The sequence below is a fragment of the Crocodylus siamensis genome, chromosome 4 (genome assembly GCF_052110815.1).
Source record: "Crocodylus siamensis isolate JL-2025a chromosome 4, ASM5211081v1, whole genome shotgun sequence".
In the NCBI taxonomy this organism is placed as follows: Eukaryota; Metazoa; Chordata; order Crocodylia; family Crocodylidae; genus Crocodylus; species Crocodylus siamensis.
In genome coordinates, this window is record NC_143398.1 from 124,089,851 (window position 1) to 124,102,398 (window position 12,548).

Here is a 12,548-nt window from a genome sequence, read left to right on the forward strand (position 1 = left end):
ATGCTGAAAACATGGGGATTGCACAAGCAGCTGATTTCCACGTAAAGTAAAACTTTTATTTGGTTTTTAATGACATTTGTTAAAGAACTGTCCAAAGTTGTGGGCTTGGATCTACAGTAAAACATCAAAAGTCCATTTATCCTGAATGTAATATAACAAGTATTTTCTGTAGCTCTAAAATGTTCTGTCACATGAGGTTTAGGTTAGTCTAATAGATCAGGGACATGCATAAAACCTTTTTTATAGCAACTTGATGTCATCCTGTGCTCAAAAAAAGTTATCAGAAGTATCCATCAATAAATCATGAAAATTGGTTCCCCTGTTAATTCATCTGTATTGCTTTTGGGTAGAGAGTAGCAACATTATTTTGATTGTAATTTAACAGACTTAACTCATGTCAACATCAGGAGAAAGATAACAGGTAAACGTTATTGGGTGGGGGGAGAAATAGGGGAGGAAATTTGTGATAAAGGTTAAAAAAATAAAGCATAGTTCCTGGTACACCAGTATCATGTAACTGCTTTTAATTACATAAGGAATCCACATGGCTTTTGAGTAAGTATTGTACAACTACATAGTAATGTTAAACAGATCTATCTATACCTGTGTAGAATTATAATTTACCATTTGAAGGGTCATATGTTTAGAGACCATGTATAATTCATTAGGATTACTCACAGTACATAAGTTTAGGTGTTTAACTTTTTGCAGGATTGAGGCTTAAGTAAACAGCCTGTTGGCTGTTCTTTGGAGTTGAAGGGTGCAGACAGAAGTGACAATTTTCTCCTGATCTGGCCACAGAAAGTGATCTATCGCTGTGACCAAAAACAAGTGCAGGGCTGCAGGCAGCTTAAAATGGCCAACCCGGTGAAAATCGAACCCTCATTGCTGAGGGGTCAGATGAAGTCATTTTAAAACAGAGTGTCTTCTGTAACATCTGCCTATGGCAACTGATACAGATAAAATAAGCTACTTGCTTTGTTAGCCCACATGCTAGATGTATCATTGACTTAACTGGATCATCAATAAAAGGAAGGACCATCAATAAGGAGGTTAAAATTCAACAGTGCCTATGAGTAAAAGTGATTAAAAGTAGAATAGATTTGAAAACAGTGAAAGTTTTTATAAACATGCGTACAGTAAAATTATAACAAAAGATTTCTTTAAAAAATCGGTCAGTTCTGATGTGACATTTGGGTCCTGTCAGCTATAATGGTATAGTGGATTTTAAATTTTGGCTGGCAAATAAAGTGGTCTGAACAAGATAGGAAATGTGAAAATAGTTTCCTTAGCTGAACAACATCTTTTAATCAATTTGCATTCAAAAAGTAGGAAGGAGTCCAAATCTTATTCCTTCAGAACACAGGAGTGGATGTGAACTGGAGTATTATGATCACACAGACTGTGGTTTCAAGGGAGATCAAGGAAGAATGTTGATGTAACTGGTAAGTTTTCACCAGTTTAATAGATTATTTGTCAAATATCCAGGGTGATCACTTGTTTCTTCTTCAGCTGCAAGACAAAAAAAAAAAAAAGCATGAGGGGGGAAAAAGTAAGTTGCATGTAAAAAAAAAAAAAAGCACAAAGTTTAGCTGTGGGTGAAATAGAAGAGTTTGAGACAATCCTGTTATCTGTAACTGTTTCTCTAAGACAGAAAAGACATTTTGAGTGCCGTAACCTGTGCTCCGGGTGTGGCAGGCACCTTAATTAGAGTGGCTCTTGGGAGCCACTCTAACTAAAGCACCTGCAGTGTCTCTTGTATTTAGCATCCTGCACTTCAAAATGGTGGTGGGAGTGCTTTAACTAAAGCTGGTTCAACTAGCTTTAATTAAAGTGCTGCTGCTACCAGTTTGAAGTGTAGGGATGCTGAATATATGTGACACTGAGGATGCTGGAGCATGCTACTTCGCATGCATTGGAAAAGGTGTCAGGCATGTGTGTACATGACCTTTGTGATTTATGTTGAGAGGATGGGTTTCTATCTACTCAACTTTTAACTGTTAGAAATTCCCTGTCTGCCAGATAAGAGAGCTATTCACTAGTTAAGGTGGAGCATCTTAAAGAGAAAGAAAGTAGCACACTGCTTTCTCTCTTATGGGGAAGTATCTCCTTTGTTTGGGCATTTTCCCTAGAAGAAAACAAGTAATTGAGAATGAAAGTTCATCCTTTACCCTAATGGATGTTGACCCCATTGCTCTCTCCTCTAACATGGTGATGCTCAAACTATGGTTCATGGGCTAGATTCACCCCACATAGCTATGTCATCCAATCTGTGGGGCTCTTCCTGTGTCCAGAAATTTGGCATCTGGCAAGTCGTGGCAGCATTAATTGCTCCAGCTCCCAGAAACAGTGCATGGGGTCCCTCTGCAGTGGGGTCTAGCATGTGGGACCAGGTTGGGGTGCTAGATTGTACCTGCTTACCAACAGCACACTGGATGAGGTCCATAGACAAATCCTGAGTACAGGATCTATACCACCCATCTGGCCTGCAGGGCTGAATAGTAGGGCTGTGCGAAATTTCACGGGCTATTTCGTTTCAATGCTGTTTCAGCTCATTTTGAGCTCAAAACAGCAAAATTGAAATGAAATGAAGGGCTTCAAAACAGCCCCCAAAAGAAATGAGGGCAGTTGTAGTTTCAAAACGTTTCGAGTTTTGAAGCTGAAACTGGGCTTGCCTGCAGGGAAACAGAAAGTAAGCAGAGGGAGGGGGAAGACGGGGGAAGGACACAGTGAGAGTGGGCCTTAACACACATACTGGAGAAGAAGCTCCTGCAGGAGAGGAAAGAAAGGCTCTGTCACAGTTTGGCTGCCTGAGATGCTGCTGGTGCTACTGTGCTAGAGCTCACCAAGTTATTATTTCACCTGTTTTTATTTAAAGTGGTGGACCAGGCTGAGGCTGTTATTTAAAGTGGTGGACCAGAGGAGGAGGCCTCATTGGGGCACACTACCATGTCATGTAGAGGCCCAAACACCAGTGAGGGTACTCCTTAATGCAGACACACAGTCACACATCACGAGTTTTGCCGTCAGCAACTTGAGGTGCAGTTTCCCAGAAACCCCTGCATCTCTCTCCTTGACACTTGGTAGGCTTTGTGGCATTAGCAGGGGCTAGCACACCTCCTGTTTTCACCCCCCTGTGCCTTAACATACACGTGACATGAATTTTGCTTTCAAGATTTTGAGGTGCAGTTTCCCAGAAGCTCCCACACCTATATTCTTGAAACTTGGCAGACTTCATGCTCTCAGAAGGGGCTACCATCACCACTGTTTTCTTCCAAATCTGCCTAAAAATAACAAAGTTATAGACAGTTTTGTGCTTCCCCATTATAGCTTATGGGCAAAATGTTGAAACAGTGTCAAAATGGCAAAACCGTTTTGATGAAATGAAATTGAACAGTGCTTTCAAAACAAAATCAAACTCAAAACAAAACACTGTCCCATCGAAACGGCCAAATCGAAGTAAAAATGAAACACTGCTGTTTCACACAGCTCTACTGAAGAGGTTGAGTATCACTACTCTGACACACCAAAAGACAATGATGTTCTTTCCAATGTTATTCAACAAGCTGTAACCAGGATTTTCACACAGGAGCTGGCAAAATTAAATAGTAAATATATAAAAAAGAAAGAATGCATATGGAGAGAGCAATTAGGAAATGTGATTTTTGAAATTTAGATCCCTTAGGAATAGTGAGGAGCAAAGTTGAAGTCTCTGCTACTGCCAGTAGTTAGTTGAGATAGCTGAAAAGACTGAACACTTCTTTGAAGTTCCTTTTCACAAAGTTCAGAATGATCTGAGTTTTCATTTTCTTTAAACACTTTCCCCTGAGTTATTTGTTCATTAACCCAAAGGGAAAAGGGGCCAGAAAGTTTTCTAGAAAAAATGAAAAATCATGAAAAAGAAAAAGTAAATTTAAAATGAATTTTGTGGGAAGAAAGTATTTTTTGAAAAACAAGGCTATTTTGTGTGGAAAGCCTCTAGAAACTATAGTAAACAAGATTATAAAAAAGATTAATTAAACAGTATTAGATGGGAATAGGGTGTGAGGGATATAATAAAAGAGAAACATGAGCCCATATTCTCAACTTCTAAAGCTCCAATGACAGTGGTGCTTCTGTTACGATGTACAAGATGGATGTGACCCAAAGTTTGCGTGATGAGAAACTGGGCATGTCCACACCTCCCAACATTGCATATTCTATAGCACTACAGTACAATGATATAGAAATGTCCCTTGTACCCATTACAATGCTATGCTTATGCAAGTATCTGAACAGCAGTGCTCCTGTACCCATTTCCTCTGGCCACTAGAGTCATGTTCGGGTACATTGACCATTGCAATGAAAAGCAGTTAGGCTAGAAATCCTGTATAAAGTACCAAAAGGAAACTAATATATGCAGCATTTAACAGAGGCAGAAGCTAGGTACTGGCCCACTGCAAAGGACTGAATTTCCCTACAAGATTTTGACTTTCTTTGTGAAAAAAGAAAGAGAGTTGAAAAGAATCTTGCAATATTCTTGGGAAAAAAAGACACTTTTAGCTTCATTCTGTCAAGTATTGACTAATCTGGCCTCAGCCCAGCAAAACACTTATACATGTGCTCAGCTTTAAGTACACAAGAAGTCCTTTTGGCTTTAATGAGTTTCTTCACATTTAAAATAAGCACACATTTAAAGTATACTGGAGCCAGGGAGCTCAGCTTCTTGCTGAATGCAGCCCTTAAAGTAATAGACTTAGTGAGTTGAGACAGTAAAGAGATTCAGCTTCACAAGCACAATAAGGACAGTCAGTTTTGCTCAGATTTCTCAAATACTTTTTTGTTGTGAGAAGATTAACACTGCTTATTCACTACGCTCAACAACAAGCAGGAAGATAGAACTGACTTTCATTTACAGGTCATGAACCTTATATGTTTTTTCCCCACAGTTAACAACCCATAAGACAAAATGTAGTGCTTTAAACAGGTGCAGCAGTCTATATATTAGGCATAGGGTCCTGTATTAAATGAAAAGCGGCCATTCTTACTCCAGCCAAATCCTGCAAGGCCAAAGAGAATACTTTGAGAAGGGCCTTAATATTAGTCAGAATATTAGGACTTGTTTAGGTGATTGTAGGCTGTAGGAATGGGTCCTGTACATTTGAAGACAGGTGAAATAAGATTTTGTAGAGAAGATCTAAAACCTTTTTGCCACTATGAAAGAAGCTGTTTTTAATTTGACTTGATAAACAGTAACATTCTAGTGAAGACAACGCAGTTTAAAGTTTTTGCATGTGTTGGGAAGTCAAGCAGAGACTGACCTTGCTTTGTTCACTCATGAGAGCTATCAACTGCCTTGCCTTCACAAGTATTTGATATCAGGGTAGCTAACTTGAAATAAGAATACACTGTTTTCAACATAGTAAAGACAAGGTCTAGGAGGAAGACCACAAAACTCCCCAGGTGGGATAAAAAGAGGGGCAAAGGTCTTGTCCACTCTTAACTGCTTTTGTTAGCAGTTCTGTCAGCAGACAGATGCTACTGCTAAGCCTCCAAACTACTTGCATACCCATGTACTTCTGGCAGCTTCATGCTGCCCCATTGCAGGTGCAACTATTGCCAAACTGCAAAGTGCACTTTCAGAAGGCACCGAGTGCTATAGGGATCACAGCACTCAGCAGAAGGTGGAGGCATATTCCATGAAGCTCCTGTCAGCTGCCAGGCAGCTCACCAGCGGTGGTTGAATTCTGCAGCAGAAAGGCAGGGCTCCATTTCAAAGGAGCTATCTGTGGATGCCCTCACAATTCTGCTAGCTAAACTCTGTAGTGTAGACGGAGCCTGTAATAGCTTCAAAACACCTTTGCCTTTTTCTAATCCTGGGCTTCTCTGTGGGTCTTCCCTAGGCTTCCCATGAAACACAGTGCCGCTCAAAATCTCCATAACATTATGTATACACACTACAACGTCCTGTCCACAACTCACACTTTCTGTCCCCAACAACACCCTGATATCAGAGTTTAGGAGGGGTTCCTAGAGTCTTACAGCTGTCATCTTCGGTGTCTATGCTGGGGCTTTTACATGTTCCACGATGCCCCTTGGAATAGCGCAAAGGAGTTGGAGTAGGTGTGAGGATCTTGCCAATGAACTGTAGAAACAGGAGTTTGCCATTGCAAAAGCAAGTCAATATAACGATGGCTAGCATCCAAAGAAGAAAGCATTATGACAACAATAAGGAATCTAGACTTATAGCCACTAAATTGACTGATAAAAATGAGAAAAGTGAATGAAATAACAGAATAGGCCAACATTTATCATCTAATTTGTTCTCTGATATCTATTCCAATCTAATTCAAAATTCCAGAACAATATAATTTATGGCATAATTTGTTCAGTTGTATGTTAATTTCCTAACTTGAGTATTCAAAAAACCCTTAGAAACTCAGAGAATAAAATAACATGTGCATTTACCTTCTTCTTGTGCTTTCCGTAAGGAGCTGAGAAATACTGCAGCAGCTTCCGAAAGAGATACAGGATTTGAGTTTTGGCTGCGTGTTTCTGGAAAGAAAAAAAACCAAAACAAACCAAAACAAACCAAACAAACAGATGTAAAGATCTGCATTTATGACTCAACTTACAGAGTTTTTTTAAAAGTTCCCTTTTCCACGCATTTTTATTTAAGTGTAATAGTAATTTGCACCAAAAATGTTGCCTAAATGTGTAGTTTCTCTGCTTTCATTGTTTGACAGTTTAAAGTATTCAGTAATGTTTAATTTCATTTTGTCTAATTTAATTTATTTTTTTAAGAAGAGACGGATGCAGTCAGACTGATTATGTTCAGCCCAGAGCAATTCAGGAATAATTCCACCTCCATCAGTGCAGACAGTAGCTTAACTAGAGGTGTGTGAGTGGGAATTCCAACTTAGGGGATACCAACCAACCTGGAGGACGTGCAAGATTGACAGTGGCTGCTGCCACTACCACCCTGTCCATCACTGCTGTCCCAAGGCACAAAAGCAGCCTGTTACAATTTTGAGTGTGGATACACTGGTAGCAGAGAAAGAACTCAGGCCTGTTGTCTTTATAATGTAATTTTTTAAAGGACTGAGCTGTCCAGCTCCTGATATTAGCTTCTCCTTAGCATACAATACTGGTTAAACAAAAAACCTCAGTATCCTCCAGCTATTGAACTAGCCATAAAAGCTGTAAAATGTTAAAAGGGACATTTTTATATAATGTACAATTTGAAATATATATATATATACTTTTAAATGATTCCAAATGATTTTACCTAGCTGCAGTCTGTCATATAGATCCTTCCTTTGGCTCTCGTCAGAAATAAAACGACGTCCCTCTACAAAAACAATAGGAAAGACAGTGGAAGCAAAATACTAAACCAATCTTTAAGCATGCCTTAAATCATATTGCGATACATGTTTATTCTTTTGACATATGCTGTAACTAGCAATTTTCTATAATCCAAATCCTAAATCTGAATGTTTTATTTGAGCTGTGGTCTGTTCCAAGGAGACCATGATTTTCAGTCTTTTCCATTATTCTGTTAAAGTTTAACAGAATTAAACTTAAAGTTTAAAACCATAGGTGAAATTTACCAGTTTCTTCCCTTGTATTCCTTTGCTGTTCCATAGCACAGCCCATTTTTTCTCCCTTAAGAAATCAAAGCTTTTAAAGGGTCACCATTATTTTTTTAAAGAAAACATTGTCCTGTAAAAACAAATTACTTTTATGTGTCAATAATAGTAATGTGCAGATTAAGTAAAATAGAAATACATTATTCAACCTGAAAGATTCATTTAAGTCCAAGGGCCAAATTTTCTGTTTGTAAAGGTGGCTGCAGCTTTTGAAGTCAGGGGAGTTTGTAACTTACATTATTTTGGCCATACAATTATAGAGCTATTTCTCTTGGACATTTTAGGTTTTCTTCTTTAACCTATAATATTTAAATTAGGATTCAAATCTTACCAATAAACTTAATACTTCTTTGCCACTGGACTAACAAATGGGGGCTTAGAGGTTTATTTGCCCATCCATAATACTAAGATATTGGTAAACCTGCTGTTCAACAACTTCATAGCAGATATTTCTGATGGTATTAATGCAATGCAAGAAGCTTGCACTAGGAAACTTTTCTCTCCTGTTGCTTGTGGAAATACTTTCAGAAAGCTCAGGAAAGACTAAGCAATAATGAAATATATCCACTGCATTTCAAACCTTTGAAATAAGTTTTAGATGGGAAAGCGATTTTTTCCCAGTTGATTTAACAATCAAACTGTAGTTTATACCCTCTGAGCATTTTCAAGACTACTGCTTTTTTTTTTTAATTATGTTTTTCAGTGCAATTTCTTAGTTTCTTTCCAAAAAATACTAATATTTTCAAGCAAAGAAGAAATCACATCCAATTCATCCCTGTGATGGTTTGGACTTCCACCTCTGTTGCATCCTGTGGAGATTTCTGCTTGGGTGGAGTAAAACAGATAAAGAATAATCAACTGGTAGGAAAAGCTACATTCTTCAGTACTGAAATAGTGTGGGACTTACGTGCACCCTTTAAATAAAGCATAGCCTGAGGAGTCCAGTTTCTTCTTTGGAAGTGACCCTTTGCACCAAAGAAGAGAAAAGCGATATTTTAGCACAGTGCTACTACAATGACAATCACTGTACTACCGCCACACCTACCCATGAAGTTTATTAATACTTGTACACTCATTCTGACAAGACCGCTTACCTGAGGAGCACTCCAGGAATATGAGATGAGAGAAGCTGCAAGGAAAAGGGCCATTGCAGAAGCCGTCAGTCTACGCAGTCCCTGCACATGACAAGCAACCAGAAGGACATGGGGAAAATGTCTTTTAGATCCCCAGGCAACCTCTCTCTTCAGCTTCACCTCCTGATGTTGAGATGTTTTCCAGACTCCCTTGCTCCCAAAGCCTCTCTCTTTCAGTACTACCTCGCCTCAATAAATTCACACTGAATTTAAGGAGCAAGTGTGAATATTCATATCACACTGACAGAAGAACTTTGTATGCTAATGTTTACAATCATGTAAAACTTTGTGGTGATGAGCATGATGAATCCAGAGATAAGAGAGAGATTACACAGTCTAAATCTCATAAAATATGCAAGCATAGGAGACTTAGTATTTTAAAGCAGATCACTGCTCTCTGTAAGTAAAAGTTGTTTACCTTAGTATAGAATTTGTCTTAGTGAAGTTATTGACTGATCCCACATATATTATTAAGAGATGTTTTAAAACTAAGAGGACTACACATTGACAAAGGACTTGCAAATGAATATACTGTTCACAAGTCCTGAGTAGACTAAATTACCTCTCTACTTTGGAACTCAGTGTAAGCCTAGTTTTTCATGCATCAATTCATGTGACAAGTAAACAATAACATAGTTATTAGGACTCTCAGAAGTTAATTCCATTTCCTATGTTAGAGAAGAAATTGTGCTAGCAGTGGCACATTTAATCTATTATTTTATAGTATACCAAAAACAGCTGTAATATTTCTCTCACATATAAAAGAAAGTTAGAAAATTATAAACCAAGCAATTTAGCTTCTAAAACAATATACTCAGCTGAAAATACAGGAGAAAGTATTTACTGAAATGATTCCACATATCAAAAGAGTCTCACTTACCTTCATACTCAGTTGCCCTGCAAATCAGTAGTCTCAGAAAGGTTTAGCTAAGATTGTGTGATAAAAGATCTGGATGTGATTTGGGGTTCCCTTTTTAAGTCTTCTGCCTGGAGATCTCCTCCCCCTTTGTGGCAGAGTAGAGGAGTCTAAAGGGACCTCTTGTCAGTGCTGGAGATGGAGAAGTAGAAGGTCTGATGACTCCTTAGGGGGACTTGTAGACTTGCAGAAAGTCAGGGAAATGATTGAAGGACAGACACCATGGACTTGGAAATTCACCCCATTAGCCGGGTGACTTTCTGAATACATCAGCATCAATGTCGAGATTACTTCTACCAGTTTCCCAATAAAATGTCACCATCTCACCAGTGATCAATAAGCACCACCAGCAGTAGGTATTAATAAGGACAAGGAGCTCTTACCTTGGGTAACTTATTGTATATGAGGTTGTCATCAGCTGTGACAGCTATAACATAACCCTGAAGAAAAGCTAGCAAATTATTCTCAAGAGTCATATGTCAACATAGGAGACAAGAGAGACTGAAGAAGGTGGGGTATTCTGCATAGCCATTTTGAGGTTACTTCTAGCAAACAACTTAGCATCAAATCTCCTGTTCATTTTCCTGACTCACTCAAGCCTATTATTTCTTATACCCAAGCAAAATGAAAGGGTAAACAGAATTTCAAAAAAACATAAACCACTTTGCTATCTTGAGAGCAAAGAGAACTTTGAGTAGCTAGAGAAAAAGTGTGACTCATGAAACAGACCTTTTGGAGTAGGCCAAGCAACAGAGCAACCCAAAACACAGGGAACAAGGAGACACAGAGAATTAAGGATCATACAAAGTCCCTTTTATATATTGTTTAAAACAGATTACTAGATGTCATGAGTAGGTCATAGACATGAGTAGCAACTGTAACAAATGATTATAAACATATTAAAAAATACTATCTGATTTTATAAGGCATCTACAGGCGATTTATTGGCATACTGGGATCTATAGAATCTCTGAATCCCTAATTCAGAGATGAACTGAGACTAGAAATATGTCACCAAATTAAATGGATCAGCTGTACTGGGAGCTGCCCCAGAACAGCTGATCTGCTTCATTGGGCAAAACACATGTTACCCGTTGTCTCTGCCTGTTGATGCTGTGGGACAATGGGCACCATGTTCTTTTGGGGCTTGAGGGGCCTGATTCTAATCAGCCTGGGAACTCCTAGGCAGCATGGGGCCCCTCAAGACCTGGGAAAGCCTGCCGCTCTTGCTCCATTTACTGAGACAAGCCCCAAAGATCCCCTGGTAAGGAGGAAAAGCCAAGCAGGAACACGCAGGGCTTGAGGGGCTCAATCCCACGCAAGAATTCCCAGGATGTTCATGACTGGTCCCAAGCCCCCAAAGAAGGCAGGTGGAAGAGCTGATGCTCTGGGAGCCAGTGGTGTGGCTGGTCTTGTCAGCTTACATTGATGATGTACTCCTCACGGTCTAGGACTCAGGTGACCTGGCGCAGGTGGAAGCCCGCCAGGCATTGTACTCAGCGGCCTTCTCTGCCTGGGTTAACTGGGTCAAAAGCTTTGGCCTGATGGTGGGCTCACTCCCACCCGTTCTCCATGGGATCAGCTGGAGCATGGGCTCGCTGCTCTATTTGGGGGGTCTACCTGTCCCCCACAGACCCTTCTGCACTGGAGAACTGGCATCAGCTGGAGGCAACATTGGTGGAGTGACTCTGGGCATGGAGGTGTCTCTCCCTGCATGGGAGAATGCTGGTGCTGAACCAGCTGGTCTCGTCCATGTTCTGGTACCACTTACACACCCTGCCTGTTCCCCCTGAGGTCCTGGCAGGACTCCAGAGACAGACACTGGTGTTTTTCTGGCCAGGACAGCACTGGGTTGCTGTGGAGGTCCTGAGCTTCCCCTTGTGGAAGGGTGGCCAGGGCCTGGTTTGCCTGTGTAGCCCAGTCCTGTTGTTCCACTTTCAGGCCCTGCAGTGGCTGCTATACTGTGTCAGTAGCCATGCAGCATGGGGCCACCTGGAGCGTACCTTCCTCCGCCACTTCCAGGGACTCCGATATGACTGGCAGCTCCTTGGCCTGCGGGACTTCTCCCTGCAGGACCTGCAAGGGCTTCCAGAGTTCTACCACGATCTCCTCTAGGCCTGGAGGCTGGTCTCCACCTCCAGGTCCCCTGCAACACTCACCCAGGGCACCGACCTGCTTGTCAAGCCCCTCCTCTGGAACCCCCAGCTGGAAGTGCCAACAGCATAGGCGCCTCAGTTGCAACAGAGGTTGATCCTGGCTGGTGTCGCTTATATCGGAGACCTCCCAAATGATGATAGGCAGGAGTGTGTGGACCCCTCTGAATTGGCCTGGTGTATGGGTCTACTCATGATACGTGCAACATGCTGTCTGGTCCAGGAGGTGAAATCCACCCTACCTTTTGACACCCTTGCATTTGTTGACCAGGTCCTGCTCAGTGGCGGTCTCTGCCCCCCTCCCCCCCATGTCCTCCAGCCCACTAAAGTATGTCTTGGGGCTGGTGTCTTGCCTGGCCTTGCAGTGCTCCCCACTTCACCACCTGAGCTGGCTGGAGGACACCAGACCGGACACCAAACCGGTCCATTGCCACCACATCTACATGCTTGTGTGCTGCATGTTCCATCATGCCACCCTCGTGTCCCGCCCAGACACCAAGTGGCAGGACCTGCTTGGTGAGGGCATGGATGGGGCACCCCAGTAGCTAAGTCTGTAATCCACCCTCATCCCACAAGCTACTGGGGACCTCAGCTGGCAGCTCCTCCATGCAGCCATCACCATGGGCATATAGGTGGGAAGCTTCACAGACACCCCAGTCTCCTGCCCCTTCTGCGGGCAGAGGGAGACCCTGGTGCACACAGGTAGGCAGCGTGCTTC

The 12,548-nt window shown here is 41.3% G+C and overlaps 1 protein-coding gene across 1 annotated transcript; it reads right to left on the minus strand.

Moving 5' to 3' along the window:
- Positions 1-1,453: 1,453 nt before the first annotated feature.
- SPX (spexin hormone) lies at positions 1,454-12,300 on the minus strand. The gene is made up of 7 exons (XM_090041606.1): positions 12,184-12,300; positions 11,681-11,882; positions 8,723-8,949; positions 8,536-8,593; positions 7,268-7,330; positions 6,448-6,534; positions 1,454-1,512 (listed from the first exon to the last, which is right to left on the minus strand). The coding sequence occupies exons 1-7, from the start codon at positions 12,298-12,300 to the stop codon at positions 1,454-1,456; spliced, it is 813 nt and encodes a 270-aa protein (XP_089897732.1).
- Positions 12,301-12,548: the final 248 nt, after the last annotated feature.